Source organism: Pinus tabuliformis, chromosome Q (genome assembly GCF_031772625.1).
Source record: "Pinus tabuliformis cultivar Carrire ecotype Pingquan chromosome Q, CPIR1, whole genome shotgun sequence".
NCBI lineage: Eukaryota > Viridiplantae > Streptophyta > Pinopsida > Pinales > Pinaceae > Pinus > Pinus tabuliformis.
The window spans coordinates 244,624,961-244,640,824 of record NC_142296.1 but is presented as its reverse complement, the minus strand read 5'-3'; the positions used below and the strand labels follow the sequence as shown (position 1 = coordinate 244,640,824).

Sequence of the window (15,864 nt, the reverse complement as noted above, 5' to 3'; positions counted from 1 at the left end):
GATGGAGGCATATTCTTCCACCATGGCATCCTTCCAAATCTATTGACTAGTGGCCTCCTCATAACTAATTGGCTTTGTCTCCGCAGCATCCACCACATAGCCACCCAACCTCTCTAGTGGTTTGCTCTCTCGCACTGACCACTTGGGTTTCTCCACTGCCTCCTGGAGTTCTTTCAGGGTCTCGCGAAGCCATCTTGGCTTCCTCTTCCCTGTAATAACCTCCTCTGCTAGTATGGGAAAATCCTCAACTAGAACCTCTCCTCTTGACAAGGAAGGCCCTCCTATGGTCAGCGGTGATCCTCGACTCTGGATCCTACACCTGATGATCCTGCACTCAGTGATACCGGACTCTATGAACCTATCACCCCTGAAGTAGGTGATCCTCCTAAGCCTGGTGTACCATCTGAAAATCCCGATACCTGTGGTGTGTCCCCCTGCTCAGGAGCCTATTGATCTACCTGATCAACCTCCTAGGACTTCCTCAAGGCCCTCTCCTCAAATCTCACATCCCACCTCATGACAACTTTCCTCAGTGCAAGAATATATATACAATATGCCCTGCTAGTCTCACTGTAACCCACAAGGATACCCTTCTCTGCAATGGGTTCCAACTTCATCCTCTTATCTTCAAGGACATGTAAAATATGTAAGGCACCCAAAGATCCTAATGTGCCCAATCTCATGCTTCTTGCTAGAAGCCTCCTCAAGAATCTTACTCCCCAAGACTCTGGGTGGGCTTTCGTTCTACAAATTTAATGCAATGTTACACGCCTCGGCCCATAAGAAGAAAGGTAATCTCTGATCATGCAACATAGCTCCCATTGTGGCCTTGTTCTTCCTCTCTGCCACCCCCATTTTGCTGGGGGTTATAAGGCACTGTGTACTCCCACTTTATGCCCACACTCCTACACAATGTTGCACGAAGCGGGAGCGAAGCGGAAGCGTTTTTTGGAAGCGGGGACACTGAAGCGTCATTTTCCAAAAATCTAGGAAGCGAAGCATCCGCGGAAGCGTCTGCTATATATATATATATATATATATATATATATATATATATATATATATATATATATATATATATATTTTCTTGCATTTATACTCAAAACAAACATCCCAAATACCAAATTAATTGTAGAAGACATGAAAACATGCATATTTTTGCATAAATCAAGATAGATATGGCATCCATGATTCCATTGTAGTTACTAGTATGTACAACAATCATCTATATTCTAGCTATTACAAACATACATCAAATTTTTAAGCATATTATAAAACATAAAACATTTAAGCATATTATAAAACATAAAACATAGAGCATATTATGATTTATCTAGCAAGTGAGCAACTGTCAACATTTGTCATGTCCAAAATTCAAATAATAATGTTTACAAAATATGTCACTTGGTCACCGCCAAGCCAAAAAGGTTCAAAATTCAAATTCACAAGTCTACAAGTCTAATGAGTAATCTATGACAAAAAGTAGTAGATTGTGAATATATCTACTAATCTCTCCTCCTTCCACCACGAATAGAACGTGGTGGCAATGAAGAAGATGGTGCCTGTGGAAGTCGTGGCACTGAAACTGATGAAGAAGAACCCCCTGCTGTTGGTGTTGAACCATGGAACCTAGGAACCAAGGGACCAGATGGGGGTGGGGGTGTCATATCAACACGGTCATCATCATCGTAGAATCGCTCAAAAAATTCATGCAAAAAAAAAACACTAGTTAACAAAAAAAATTAAAAACATGAATTAGAGAAATGCTTTCTAAGGGAAAATTGGAAAATTCATACCACAATGGACATACCTGGATAAGAGCATCCTCTAATTGCTCTAATCGCAACACTCCATCCTCCAAATTGGGCTCCTCTGGATTCTTGTCCCAAATCAACAAGTCTTTATTAGACTTTGCATCTTCACAGTAATGGGACAACAATCGCAAGTTGTAATGAACATAAACCAAGCTCTCTGCCCGGTCTAAATTCAACCTGTTCCTTTTAACACTGTGGATGAAAGAATAAGAGCTCCAACACCTCTCTGCAGAAGAAGTATTTACCACCTGTGATAGCACCCGCAATGCCAAACTCTGTAGAAGTGGAGTACCCCCTCCATGCATGTTCCACCACTCAAGAGCAGAAAAAGTCTCTCGATCTTTAATTGCATGCATGCTCCCAAATGGACCAGTGTTGAGCGTATAGTTGCTCACCTGTCTCCGTACCAATGCAGCCTCCTTCTCATCAGGGATTAATTTACTCAATGCAGCCATATATTTTTTGTGAACCTCTTGATCTTGGTGTGGTTTTCTCCTGCTTCCCCCCCCCAGGTGCTGGTGTTGAAAGCCATGATGGATGATAGTATTTAGATGTCAAAACATATGCTAATGCATGCAATGGAACATTTAGCATTTCCCATCGGTTTTCCACCTCTACACGAATATAATTGTACAAGGTGGTATCTCTAGGCTCAACAATGTCTTTAATCTGCCCCAACATGCTATCCATTTGCTCATACACCTCCCCAATTACTGGTCGATCTGAATCTGCAAACTTGATCATGTAATAAATTGGCTTGGTGAATTGCAAAACATATTTAACCTGTCCCCAAAAGTAACTGTCAAGAACAATGTCCTTGACTGCATTAGCACCATCTATGTCAGTGTTAATTTCATCCCATGTTTCAGCACACACCAGATTAGTTAAAGCTTGTCTCACCTTCACTAGCCGCCTAAAGGTGAGGTAATAACTAGCAAATCTTGTCTTTGCAATTTTAAGCAATTGCAACTTGGAGTAAGTGCCATAGAAGTAGTTTACCCTTGTATGCCCTATGATGAATTTAATGAGCTGCTTCCCTCTCCTGTAAACCTCAGCAATCCACCCACATTCTTTGTGTTTCACAATATCATGCATCAAAAGGTTCAATGTGTGAACCAGGCACCCAGACCAAAAGATGTGTGGATGAGTACGCTCAATAATTTTTCCTGCTGCCTTACAATTTGCTGCATTATCTGTGATCACTTGAACCACATTATTCGGACCAACATCTTTGATTGATTTCAATAGGATATCTGCAATGTTTTGTGCATATGCAGTGATGGAGGAGTCATGACATGCAATAAATACTGCACCACTAGAAGAAACACCAAGAACATTTATCAAATGTCGGTTTCTAATATTTGTCCACCCATCTGATACAATGGATACCCCAGAATCTACCCACTCATTTGTAAAGCGTGTCAAAGCTCTTTGAACCTTAGCTTTTTCTCTTTCTAATAACACTGTTCTAGCTTTCTCATAGTTGGGGGCCTCGTATCCTTTTGGGGCTTCATTGATGGCCTTTACCATTTCATGCCAATAGGGAGAGCGAAGCACATTGAATGGTACACCGCAAGCACAAAGAAAACAGACTATCTTTCCATCCACATCATCCCTCCCAACAACATTAAGGAAATCCCCTATTGTTCTTCTACCTCCAAAGTTTGCAGAAGTACCATGAGGAGATGAGCAACTACCAAATTTAGAGGTTGCACTTGATTCAGAATGAGTTTTTTGTTTCTTGTTTTTTTGTTGTGCAGCCATCTCTATTTGGATGTATTTTCTTCTTTCTTCAGTTGAAATGTTTGGGCAAATTTGTACCCCCACAGGACCCTTTTTTCATCATTGTCCAGCACCCCACAAAGATGCCTCCTCAGATGGGTATATGAACCACAATATGGTTTTCCTCCATGACAACCATGAGGGCACACAAATTTGTAAGATCCACCACCCTTTCCCCCATCAAGTTTGGTCACATAGTTCCACAAGGGTGTTGATGTAGCTTTCCCATCTTGTGTTTCAGTGTCCCCTTCAAGTTCATCCCCTTCCTCTTCAAACCCTTCCTCCTCATCATACATTGGGTCACTCATATTGGGACCATCACCACTGTCCTCTTCTGTTTCTTCCCTTCTATTCCTATTCACCTTTGCCATCATTAAAACCAAGAGTGGAATAATACATAGAAGCCAAAAGAACACCATCTTGGAATATGGATATAGGTGGTGGACAACCTGTAAATAAAGGAGCAAGTAGAAACAATGGCAAAGAGTAGGAGAAGGAGGAGAAAAATACAAAAAAATTGTCAAAAAAATAAGGGAGTTTGGAGTTTGAACTTACCTCTTTAGCTCTTGTAGATGAAGTCCTCCAAGCTCTTGCTCCAAGCTCCTCCTCCTTCTCCTAGCTCCTCCTTCACTCCTACAAGCTCTCCTCTCTTCTCCTCTCCTTTCCTCTCTTCTCTTCTCCTCTCCTCTCTTCTCTTCTCCAACTCTCATAAACTCAAAGTGAGAAAATGAGGAATGAATGGGGGCTTTATTCTTTTCATTCCTCACCTTAACCTCACTCTAACCTCACCCTAACCCACCCCCTTAATGCTAAGTTAACATAACTTTAAAAATAAAATAAAAAAAGAGTGCCTTTTTCCCTTGCGTGCGCCCTGTTTGGCCGAAGCGTACGGAAGCGTGCGTGAAGCGTGCACTTCCTGCTCCGAAGCGCCGCGCTTCTGAGGCCCAAAGCGTCGTACGAAGCGCGCTTCGGAGGCATGGAAGCGGCGCTTCCGTCCGGCCCTTCGAAAATTCTAGGAAGCGGCTTAAAAAGCCGAAGCACCGCTTCCGATGAAGCTTCCTAGGCGCTTCTGTACGGGACGCGCTTCGGAGCTTCGAACCGGGGGGGGGGCTTCGTGCAACATTGCTCCTAAACAACTCCTCCATCTCCTTGGAGCTATACTCAACCCCATTATCTTGCCTCAACACCATGATCTTCTTCCTTGTTTGGTTCTCCAGAAGAGCATTAAACACTTGGAACCTCTTGAAGACCTCATCCTTGGTCTTCAGAAAGAAAATCCAAGTCTTCCTAGAGTGGTCATCAATGAAGGTCACATAGTACTCACATCCACTCAATGATACATGAGACATAGGACCACAAACATCAGAGTGTACCAAGTCTAGGATACGTGCAACTCTACTGTCACTGATCGGCAAAGGTGTCTTGGTGTACTTTCCCAAAGCACACCCCCTACACATGTCATGATGCTCAGTATTGAACTCAGGTAAACTAGTAACCATTTCCCTCAACATCCTGAATGCTCCATGGTGCAAGTGGGGCATCTCCATGTGCCAAATCTCACACAACTCATTGTCATTGGTCTGTGCCACCAAGGCTCTAGTAGGCTGAAATATAAACTTATATACCCTACCACTATGGACTCCAATCACACGAGCAAACTCGAAACTAGATCCTTTTTGATATATCAGCCCCTGTCCTCCTCAAAACAGCACCTCATACCCCCTCCTCCTCCATAATAGAGACTAATATCAAGTTCTTCTTCAACCCTGGAACATAAAGAACATTTGTCACTTTCAAAGGAGGTAATGACTCCCTCTAAAATGACATTGTCCACACTCCTGTTGCTTTGACCTTGGAGTTATCTCCAAGCACAACCTCCAAGTCAATATCATCCTCTGAGAGACTAGTGAAGTGCTCTCTCACTCTTGTCATATGGGGGATGCTCCACTATCTACAAACCACACGCTAAAAAATGTGACATGAATGGTTAAACTCACCACTAAGGCAAACTCATCCACCTATGTTGATGAAGCAAACTCTATGTCAAATCTAGAAGTGAACTCGTCCACCTCTACCGAAGTTGGAACTCCCTTCTTCTTCTTGCCCTTCTTGTTGGGACATTGAACATCATAGTGACCCATCTTCCCACAAGCAAAGCATTTCACTTTGCTCATGTCCTTCTCCTCGACCTTTTGCATCCCCTTCTCCTACTTAGCTCCACTAGAAGACCCCTTCTTGGCCTTCTTCTTGCCCTTAGCAGCAAGGGAAACATTGTACTCCTCACCTACGACACCACTCTCACTGCCATTGTTGGCACTTCTCTTGGTCTCCTCCTAGATGAAATCATCCCACATCCTCCTCCAATCTGGGAAATGCTCTTTGGCGACAATGCCATGTATGAATCCATCCCACTTCTGAGTGAAACCATCTAGTGCAATCCTAACTAATTGGTCCTCAAGGATGACCTCTCCCATGGCAGCCACCTCATCCTTCACGTATGAGATCTTGGTGAGGTATGAGGTCACATTGTCAGTCATGGCCATCTTGGTGTTTCTTAGCTTTTGCCTCAACACTATCTTCCTGTTCTCATTTGAACTCTAGTGTAAAATGACTAGGGACTCGCACATCTCGTATGCAAACTTCTTCCTGGTCATGAGGGAATAAGTGGTCTTTGATGGCATCACAAAGGATCATCTTAGCCTTCATTTTATTCTTGTTGAAGTTCACCAATTGACCTGGATCAATTCACAACAGATTGGTTTGTAACATACCAGGTTGGAGTTAGACCATTAACACACATATTCTATCATACTCCAAAACAAGGAATGAACCTACAACCATAATGAAGCAAATCTTCCTTCCACACACACCTCTCAATCTCAATCATCCTCATACAAGCTCTTCACACAAGATCATACATTTAATCAAGCATTCAAGATAGAGAAGATAGGGATTAACGTACCATAACAGAGTATATATAACACCACTTGTCCAAAACACCATTGTGCCACAGATCAATTTTAAAATCACATCAATTCAAATTGGTTATCATACTTTGATCAAACCATAGAATTTTAACTGCATTCCAAACAATCCGATCAGACATCACACCAACATGCTCTCAATGCCCAAGCACAAATGTTGTCATACTCACACAATCAAGTCGCATACTACCACGCTCAAGATCAAATAGGTATTGGATCACTAGCCTTCATATATTCACAATATTTGAGATTTAAACATGGCTTCATCGGATCAAAACTCCCAACGTACTGAAAGGGCTTTCGCACATAGATATGTTCGGATCAAATTGTACTCCACTTTCTTATAAATTGTACTCCACATTTTCTTATATGAATTTGGATCCAATCAAAATCCTTGACCTCTACATGGTTGATCCCTTATCCCAACTCTGACACCTTGTTGATTTTTCAGACTTCCTAATCTAATAATTACTTCCAACGATCTCTTAATTAATCCATCTTGTGTCACATTCATCATTAAGCAATTATACATAAATGTCTCAATTGTAAAACAATTATGACAGTAGAATCATGAAGAGATAGCCAAGCACAAGAGACAACAAATTTTACCCTACGAAAACCCTAACTAGGTAAAAACCCGGCAAATTTTTCTTAGGAGAAATTGATTAGTTTTACAAAATTACAATCTCAGTTTCTTGGAACAACCTAGGAACTCCTAGGGCTTGACCAACCCTTCTCCCATGAACAGAAATTTAGGGCTTGACCAGCGCTTCATCAATGAAGAACATTCTTCTAAGGCATGACGAAACCTCTTTCTTCATACAAAACAAGACCAGAGATTCGACCTTTCTTCTTCTTCCTTAGACAGATAAGTAACTCGGATTTCCTGCTTCAATTTGTCCTTGATGAAGATATGTTGCTCCCTTTGATTGATGACTCTCCACATAACTGAGTCTCAGTAACTCTAGGGATTTGTCCCTACACATAAGATAAAACAAACAACACCAAAAATCCTCCTCTTCTTCGCATATGTGATTAGCCTCAGAAAATTCTCATTTTCACATGTTGAACAAAACAATAGAGATGATCTGAATTGGTTAAATGAATGCAGTAGGTTGAGGCTCCTTTATAGTCATTTATAGTCAATCATCAATCACTTTGGAGATTCAGGTTAGGTACTTGATCATAACTAAAGCTTATAAAAGTAGGGTTATGCCAAGGGAGAAGACACAACACACAAGGGCACAAAGCATTGAAAAAGGCATCTTTGTGGTGGGTGAACTTCTACTCAAGTGTGTTGGGTCAGAGGAGATTGCTAGGGCGCAACAAGGAGATCCAAATCAATCAAGACTAGGGCTTGATTAGCTCTATCAGATCTAGATTTGTTGCATGTATTCTCCTCAGTTTGGGCCATTTTCCCAATAAGGGAGACCAAGTAAGTTCTAATCATTATTAATGAAGAATTGATTTGATTTGGTAGAAAATTTGTGTGTGCTTATGTGATTGAGATTGGTTTATTCAATGTGACTCTGCTGAACATTTTTATTTACAATAAAAAACCCAGTTGTGTTTTTATTCACTAGATCTAAGTTTAATTGCTAGGTTGATAAAGTGTTAGGTGTTAGGTTTAGAAATTAAGATTCTCCACTTACCCTTTAGGCTAAGGCTTCCACCATCTTGGCTATAATTGGCTAACACTAGCTAAGTTCACTCTTAGATTACCAATTATTAAATAAATTTCATAGACATAAGAAATTACATGCCCCTTTCACAAGACTTAGTTATTTCACTAACTAACTCAATATTAGGAGAGAGTGTGCAAGTAATTGTCCTCAACTGTAAATGAGTGTTACATTGATAGAAATAGATCAATCACTCTAATGGAGATATTTGTGGTTGTATTGTTGTCGCCACCTAATCCACACCTCAAGTCACATGGAAGAAATCTTCAATCCACTGGGAGTGGCCTTGGGGGCGAGTCTTAAGTCGAGTTTACTATCATTGTATCTTGACTCCTCCGTCTAAGCTAAATCCTAGCGAAGCCAAGGGGGTTAGTCCTTAAACAATATACTAAGGCTAAGTAAGCTAAAACAAAATAAACAAATTATTCTAGGAGTTTATTCTACTACCAAAAGTACAAAACCAATAGCATATAACTCATACGACTTACAAGCAAATAATTAAACAATAAGATTGATATAGTAAGATAGACCAATGCCCAAAGCATATGCTTGTGTATTGAAATATGAATTTTGGCAAATGTAATCGTGGCCCAATGAAGATGTTGTCAAATGTTTTGAAGAAGTGCTCTTGGTAAATTATGGCTAATTTTACTTGGAATTATTTAAAGTGAGTGCAAAATGGAGAAACGGATATGTGATTTGTTCGTGATTGCAAGAAAAGGAATTAATATATGGCTTGCTTCCTTTATGGCCTTTATCCTTCGAATGAAAACAAGAGTTGCTTGGAGATCCAATGAGAAGAAAGTTGAAACGTGGTTTCATGGCATTCCCTTGATTCCACAAGTCAACAAAATGCTTCTAGACTCACAATAAGAGTTAAAAGGTTTTTTTTTAAATTAGACTATCCAACACAACACAAGTCCTCTTTGTATCATGCCACAAATCAAGCCTTCACTTACGACAGCCAAACATATAACAAAACTTGTAGGGGAAAGATTCGTTACTTTATTTGGAGAGAAGTAAATCTAATCTAAGACAAAAGGAAATCTAATTCATGAGTAAAATTAAATCTAAGCTAAGAAATGAATGTTTTGTGGTGCTTGGGTTTATTACATTATATTACTTTTACCCAAATTGAGGAAATCACAAAAATGAGACAAAACACAAAATCCCCTCGGTGTAGGAGGGATGCGATGCATAGGGGGCTCCCACTAGCTCCTTCAAGGTTACAATGATGTTTTTAGAAGGTTTGGTACCCTTGAAACAAAGGGAAATGGTTTGTTGGCCCCTTTTTAACTAGGGGGGAGGATATGGATGCCTTTTGGTGTCCAAGATGGTCTAAATCACCAAAATTTGGGCAGCACTTCTCCTTTGTGTGCACAAACCTGCAAAAAACAGCAAGCTACTAATGTTGAAAGATGCCCAAATGACTTTGGGAACACCTGCAAAAGTTAGTCCCAAAATCAGAAATTTTCCAAGTGATAAATTATTTAAAAAATGAGCAAATCTAGTTCAAACAACCAAGAAAGAGCTAACTAAAGTTAGCTCAAAGTTAGCTTTCTTAGATGCTTGTTATTTGTTGATAGAACAACAAACAATTAGCACTAAGATTTGTCAAATATATCAATGATAGCTTAGAAAAGTAACCGGAAAAGACTGTAGAGATTTTAGCTTAGAAGTAAGAGAAAAGGAAGAAGCTTGTAGGAGGAATACTTAGGAATGGAGCCTCTTGTTGGAGCACAGTGAGATATTGCTTCTTATGGTTTAAAGTTAATGGAGCATAGGTGCCTATAAAGCTTGCAACAAATTCTTGCAAAGAAACTTTAAGAGATAGGTGTTTCCAATATATGAAATCTAGAAAAATATGCCAATCAAATTAGAAGCACATATAATCCTGAATTCCAAGATTAGCAATATTGTAAGACAACGAACAAATTTAACAAATAACCAACTTTGAAAAAATCATTCCTACTGGGTAACGATACCCCTACAAAGGCCTATAACAAAGCTTAAAGCAATATAAACACAAAGCAATATTACATCATATCTTAAAAATCAAGCATCCACACAAAGCTTCTATACAATTATTTGCCTCCAAAGCCTTTTATTCCAAATCACAGAACAATTACAAATGCTAGCAAAGCTGTCTTCCAATCTTACTCTCTAACTCTTTTTGAAAGGGAAGATAGTGCTTTGTTTTATAGACCAAGAGGGAGGAGTTTCCAAAGAAACTCTTCACTTAAAAGAGAGGAAACTCTTCAACTTAGAAAAATAGGAAAAAAAATTAATTAGAAAAAGAGGAAACTATTTTAATTAGAAAAAACAAAAAAAGGAAACTTTTTAACTTTGAAAAAGTTAATTTATTCACCTTTTTGAGTGAATAATTAATTTTCATGAGGAAAAATTAATATTTTCTCTCAAAAAGGGGGTACTAAGGTAAAGTGGGTACTCTGAGTTAGAAAACAAGTACCCCCAAGGCATATGACACCTCCTAGTACCACTTATTTTAATTATTAAATAAATTTAAAAAGACAATTCCCGTTTGCAGCAAAAAAAATTATGTAAAAAATCCTTGAAAAATGTAAATGCAATTCCATAAGACTCTGGATAATAAGTAGCATGGTAATATACATTGACTTTAGACTTAGACAACACCACTAAGGCCTAGCTATTAGAACATACTCCAGTTTTGAAGGTATGAATGAAAAAACTTACAAAATTATTAATCCGCTAAAAAACAAAAAAAAAATTAACGAAGTTAAAAAAAACACTCTAGAGTAACTTCCCTAATAAGTTATAACTAAGTCCTAGGGAGCTAAGTCTTTTTACATAATTTCATCATGCTAACATCATTTATTACAATTCCCCCATGGGGGTATGAAAGTTGCGTATAGAAGAAAACCAGAAGAAAGGAAAAAATTCGAACAAGTGTCTTGTTCAACCTTGGTGGCTCACTGCAAGTCCTGCCTGGTACATCTGGGGAGGTAACATGTACCACTGAGCATTTTTCAATGTAGTCAAAGATCACCTCCTCATGTTGCCTCCTATTGGATGTTTTAACATCTTGAACATGCTAACATTCCCATATGTAGATTTGAACATGTGATAATGCCGAAGCAGCGACTGTTGTTACCAATTTAGATTTAACATAAGCAGTGTGTGTTCCAGAGATGAGTGGAGTGGGGTATTAAACAATGGTGAAGATGATAGCTGATGCCAAGCTCCCCAAGAAGTGCAACGCTCAAAGAATATTGAAAGAGGTACTTGACAACAATTAATAAATGTTCAAAAACAAATTATAGATGTTTAGACTCTAGAGCAATTGCCTCTCTACATGGAAAGTATTTGATAGGATGAAGACCATCTAGATTTTCAAAGGTAATGCCAATAAATGAATACCATCCTTGCTAAACCAAACTGCAGGTCAGTAGTGTTTCAAGCCAAACATGATGACAAGGCCAATACAACCAAGGCACATAGTGAGTTCAAAGACAAAGCCAGAAATGAGCAGAATCACGTTATTAAAACACACAAAAATTCAAATTTTGAACAGGATTGGTTCGGGATTGTTGAGCACTTTCCATTCTCAGAAGACAGGCAAAGATGTAACAAAGTAAAAGGAGATACTAGTACTATGAGCATCAACCAGTTAAGCATGACGTTGTATTTTTTGTGATAGAGCAAATCATTTTTTCATTGGAAAAAGAGTGCAATTACAGATTCACCTTGACATAATTTATAAATTATTGATGAGCAAATTTGAAAATTAAAGCTAGAGAGAAATATGGGGAACAAAATATTACTGCAATCAATAAGCTTCAAACAATATTGCCATATTTGACAACTAAAAATATAATGATAACATGCACCAAGTTCCATATAGCACAGATATCAAACAATTGTTTCAATTGCTCGGTGAAAAAATAGGTCAATGTGCATCCCCTATATTTCAGTGCATAATACCATCAGCATACTCCAGCACAAGTGTGGAAAACCCATGATGTGACAGTGTGTGATAGGTGCATGGTGAAAAAGATACATATAAAAATAAGAATTCATTTAATTCGATGATTGCCTTACAAAAGCAAGAAAAAAAAAAAAGCAAAGGTTAATAGCAGTATTAATGATTGCCAATTTCCAAATTTACATAAATACACTTCAAATAGTTGTAATGCTAAAGTGCACAAAACTATGCCTGAAACTCAAGGCAATGGACACACATGCATAACAGTTAACAAAAACATGAATACCTTAAGCTGATCTGCAAAGCGCTCACGCTGGACAACTGGATCATTAAGCTCGGTATAGGCATTGCACACCTGTTATAGATGAAAAAGCATTGAATACTAACGGTCACAAAAGCAGAAATCATGCTTTAAAATTATAGTAAATGTCATATCAAACAATTTAGATTAGAGAATAAGCATATTACATTATGGACTGCAATGGCACAAAGCATCTACAATAAAATAACATGATAATGCATGTAATATTACACATTCCTGCCGAAATTTAAGATTGACTGTGTTCTTCCATCATATAAATTCACACTGAATAGACATAAATATCAACTTATTAAAATATAAGCCAAACTAAATATATGGTTCAATTACCTCGTGTTTATTAACAAATAGTTCAAAACGTTCAGTCAACCCTGGCCTTGTCCTGTGCCACTTTGCCAAAGGGCTCATGATCTGAGGATGATTTATGATGAATGATGGATTTACGCACTGCTCCTCCAAGAAATGTCCGACAAGCTGCCAAATCACATGTATATCATTCAAACTTGCACTCAACTTTTCTACTAAATATCATCAAAAACAGCAAAAATATTTCTACACGATAACCCTGTTGGGTAAAATTCAAACTATTTAATATGCAAGAAGTAGCTATTGCAGGGAAAACCATGACTAATATGCTGCAGCAAATCCATACAAATTAGTAAGCATGCCAAAACTGAAACAGTTAACATCCCAAATATGATCATCAGTATGTCATGCTCTATTTACAAAGATCCAATTCCAATTTAATGTACAGTTTGAGTGGGCCTGGTAGTTAAAATTTTGTGTTTCCTTCTTCAAGATCATGGAACCAGATCCAGAAGGAGGTAGGGCTATGTACACCTCTGAAGAGGCAAGACTAAGCAATCAAATCACTGTGCAGATGGACTCTCTCATCCCACAAACAAGGGGATTTGGGGGCCTTCTTTACTTGAGTCTGATTGGGCCTCCACTAAGAGAATCCAGAGTCCAAACACTACTAAGAGAGTCCAGACACTTCTCCTCCAACACATCATTAGATGCCAGCAGACAGTCCCTCAACACATCATCCTAGCAGAGTCTGGGGCCTAGCCCTTTCAACATGACATAATGTTCAGACTGGCCTCTTTTCTGTTTCCCACTTGAAGCCTCACAAACTCAGCAAATGGGAAAGACTTCCACCCATATTTGGCCTATTGTTCTTCAGATACCATTGCCATTTCTAGCCCTTCGGGCTAGTCTCATGTTGGTTTGTTGGGGTTTCAGATCTTCTAGAGCTATGCAAAAAAAAAGGACATCTCATTAAAGTAAAAGATGCACCAAAGGGGTGGAAAAAGAAGACCAAGGAAAGGGGTAACTCATCCCTCCATGGTCGCTCCCTCTTCTCATCATTACACTCGAGATGTTGGACCTCCTTCAACTAGTACCATGGCTATGGCCATCTTCCTTGAAGTCTTTCCCATTCCATGTCCACATTTATCATATGCATTTATGGATTGATGGGGTCTACTTGTGAAATGCCTTTCCCCTTGGGGCTGGAAGCACCTAATAGGGTAATTGTATAATCATCCTAACATAAGTGTGGTAACTTGCTTCCAAACCATAAGCTACAAAGGCATTTCAAGATAAGGTTTGTGTGAACTATTTTTGGGCCCCTAACATTGAATATGGCCCACCATGATACTTTAGTGATTTTTGTCCCTCATTATGTTGAACTCACTTTCATCTTAAGGGTATGTTTCAAGTGGTTCATTACACATGCAGCAAAGATACTGTGAGGGATGGCTTCACACCTCTCCAACACCAAAAAGAGGATGTCTAGCCCAATTTTGAGAGCACATATGACACTTTAGCCCCAACTTTGCCCCTCCTAGGATGAGTGTTAGGCTTTGAGGAGCCTCCACATCATTGAAAGCCCCTAGCTACACCTCTAAATGTTGACATGTTGAGCCAAGAAGCCATGGCATTGGCTTGAGTAATGATGTGTCCAAATAGACCTAGTACGTCCTCAAGCTGGCCTTGTACTTGTTTGGTGGACATTGCCCTATTCCAAATCCCTGAGGATGATGATGGTACTTGAGATGTTTTGGGAGGGCTAGCACACCATGTCTTGACACCAACACTTGATCCTAGGGCTACCACATCACCCATGCATGCCTTCGGAAAGTGATGAGAGTCTTCTCAATGATGACATCGTGGTGGAGGAGATGTGCCCATGCACTTTGATGATGTCCCTTGCAATGATGAGCAGCACTCTCGGACCCACTTTGTCATTTTCTTCATGGAAATTCCCATTTTTGGAGGATGATGTCATGTTTCATCCCACACAAATGTAGAATTTATGATGTATTTCTTATGTTTTATCATTTCGTAACGCTATCTTAAGGTTGGTTGTGACCTTTAGGCCTAGTTGAACGCGTCAAGCAAACTTTTAAGGCTTTTGATGTAAATTAGTGAAAAGTGACTTGGTTGCCCTTATATAAATAAATGGAAACCACTTATTCATCATCACACACTCATCTCTTCTCACGCGACTGAGCACTAGCATTCTTGTCTTTTCCTCTTCGTTTTTGAGTAAGTGAGGTCGTTATGGATGAATGATGGAGTGAATTACCTTGGGAGGGATATTTTGGCATGGAAAAACCATCTTTCGAAACAAGAAGTGATTTTTTATTGAATGGTGTAAGTTTATTGCCATTTTTCTTCCATTTTGCATGTTATTTTCTCAAATTAGGGTTTCTATTGTGCCATATAAAAAAGAGTAGAATCTTTCATGAAATCTTGTTTCTAGATGTTATGTAAAAAATTTCATTCACGAATCCATTAAAGGAACTTGTTGCATGCATCCTTTGACCTTAAATATCCTACTACAAGAAGTCGCTAGGGTTTCTAAGAGAATATATTTAGTCTTCCACCCTCTTCATCCAAGTCTTTCTATCATTGACCTCACCCTCTTTGACTCCATAGTCCAATTGAATAAAGGCATTAGTCTAGTTGTGAGATCACCTTGTAAAATTTCTTTGTTTTCCTTATTTCTTGGTAACTAGGGTTAGGGTTTGGTCTAAATCTGCATTTTATAACAATTTTACATCTATATGTTATTGTTCTATTGGTAGGAATTGCATTTAATAAATTTAAAAAGGCAAAATCTAGCATTAATTGCATGCTTTACCCCTAAAAATAAGGTTGAAGTCTAGATATCTATTGTTGTTACATGTATTTTCAGCCATTAAAAGCCTAAGTTGATCTATCCCTTGCTTACATCTTTGATAGCCTTTAGTCCTTTGTTGATTTTACCATTTCGAGGCCATATATTTGTTGTTATATGCTATTGCATGTTGTA

At 38.9% G+C, this 15,864-nt stretch overlaps 1 protein-coding gene across 1 annotated transcript in view; it reads right to left on the bottom strand.

The window, feature by feature from the left end:
• ATKRS-1 (lysyl-tRNA synthetase 1) overlaps positions 1-15,864 on the bottom strand; it is a 161,052-nt gene that overhangs the window by 46,222 nt on the left and 98,966 nt on the right. Inside the window, exons 13-14 of the mRNA XM_089384261.1 lie at positions 12,876-13,019; positions 12,513-12,581 (exon numbers count right to left, since the gene is read on the bottom strand). Of these exons, the coding sequence (XP_089240387.1) occupies positions 12,513-12,581; positions 12,876-13,019 (213 nt within the window). The remainder of the gene's footprint in view (positions 1-12,512; positions 12,582-12,875; positions 13,020-15,864) is intronic.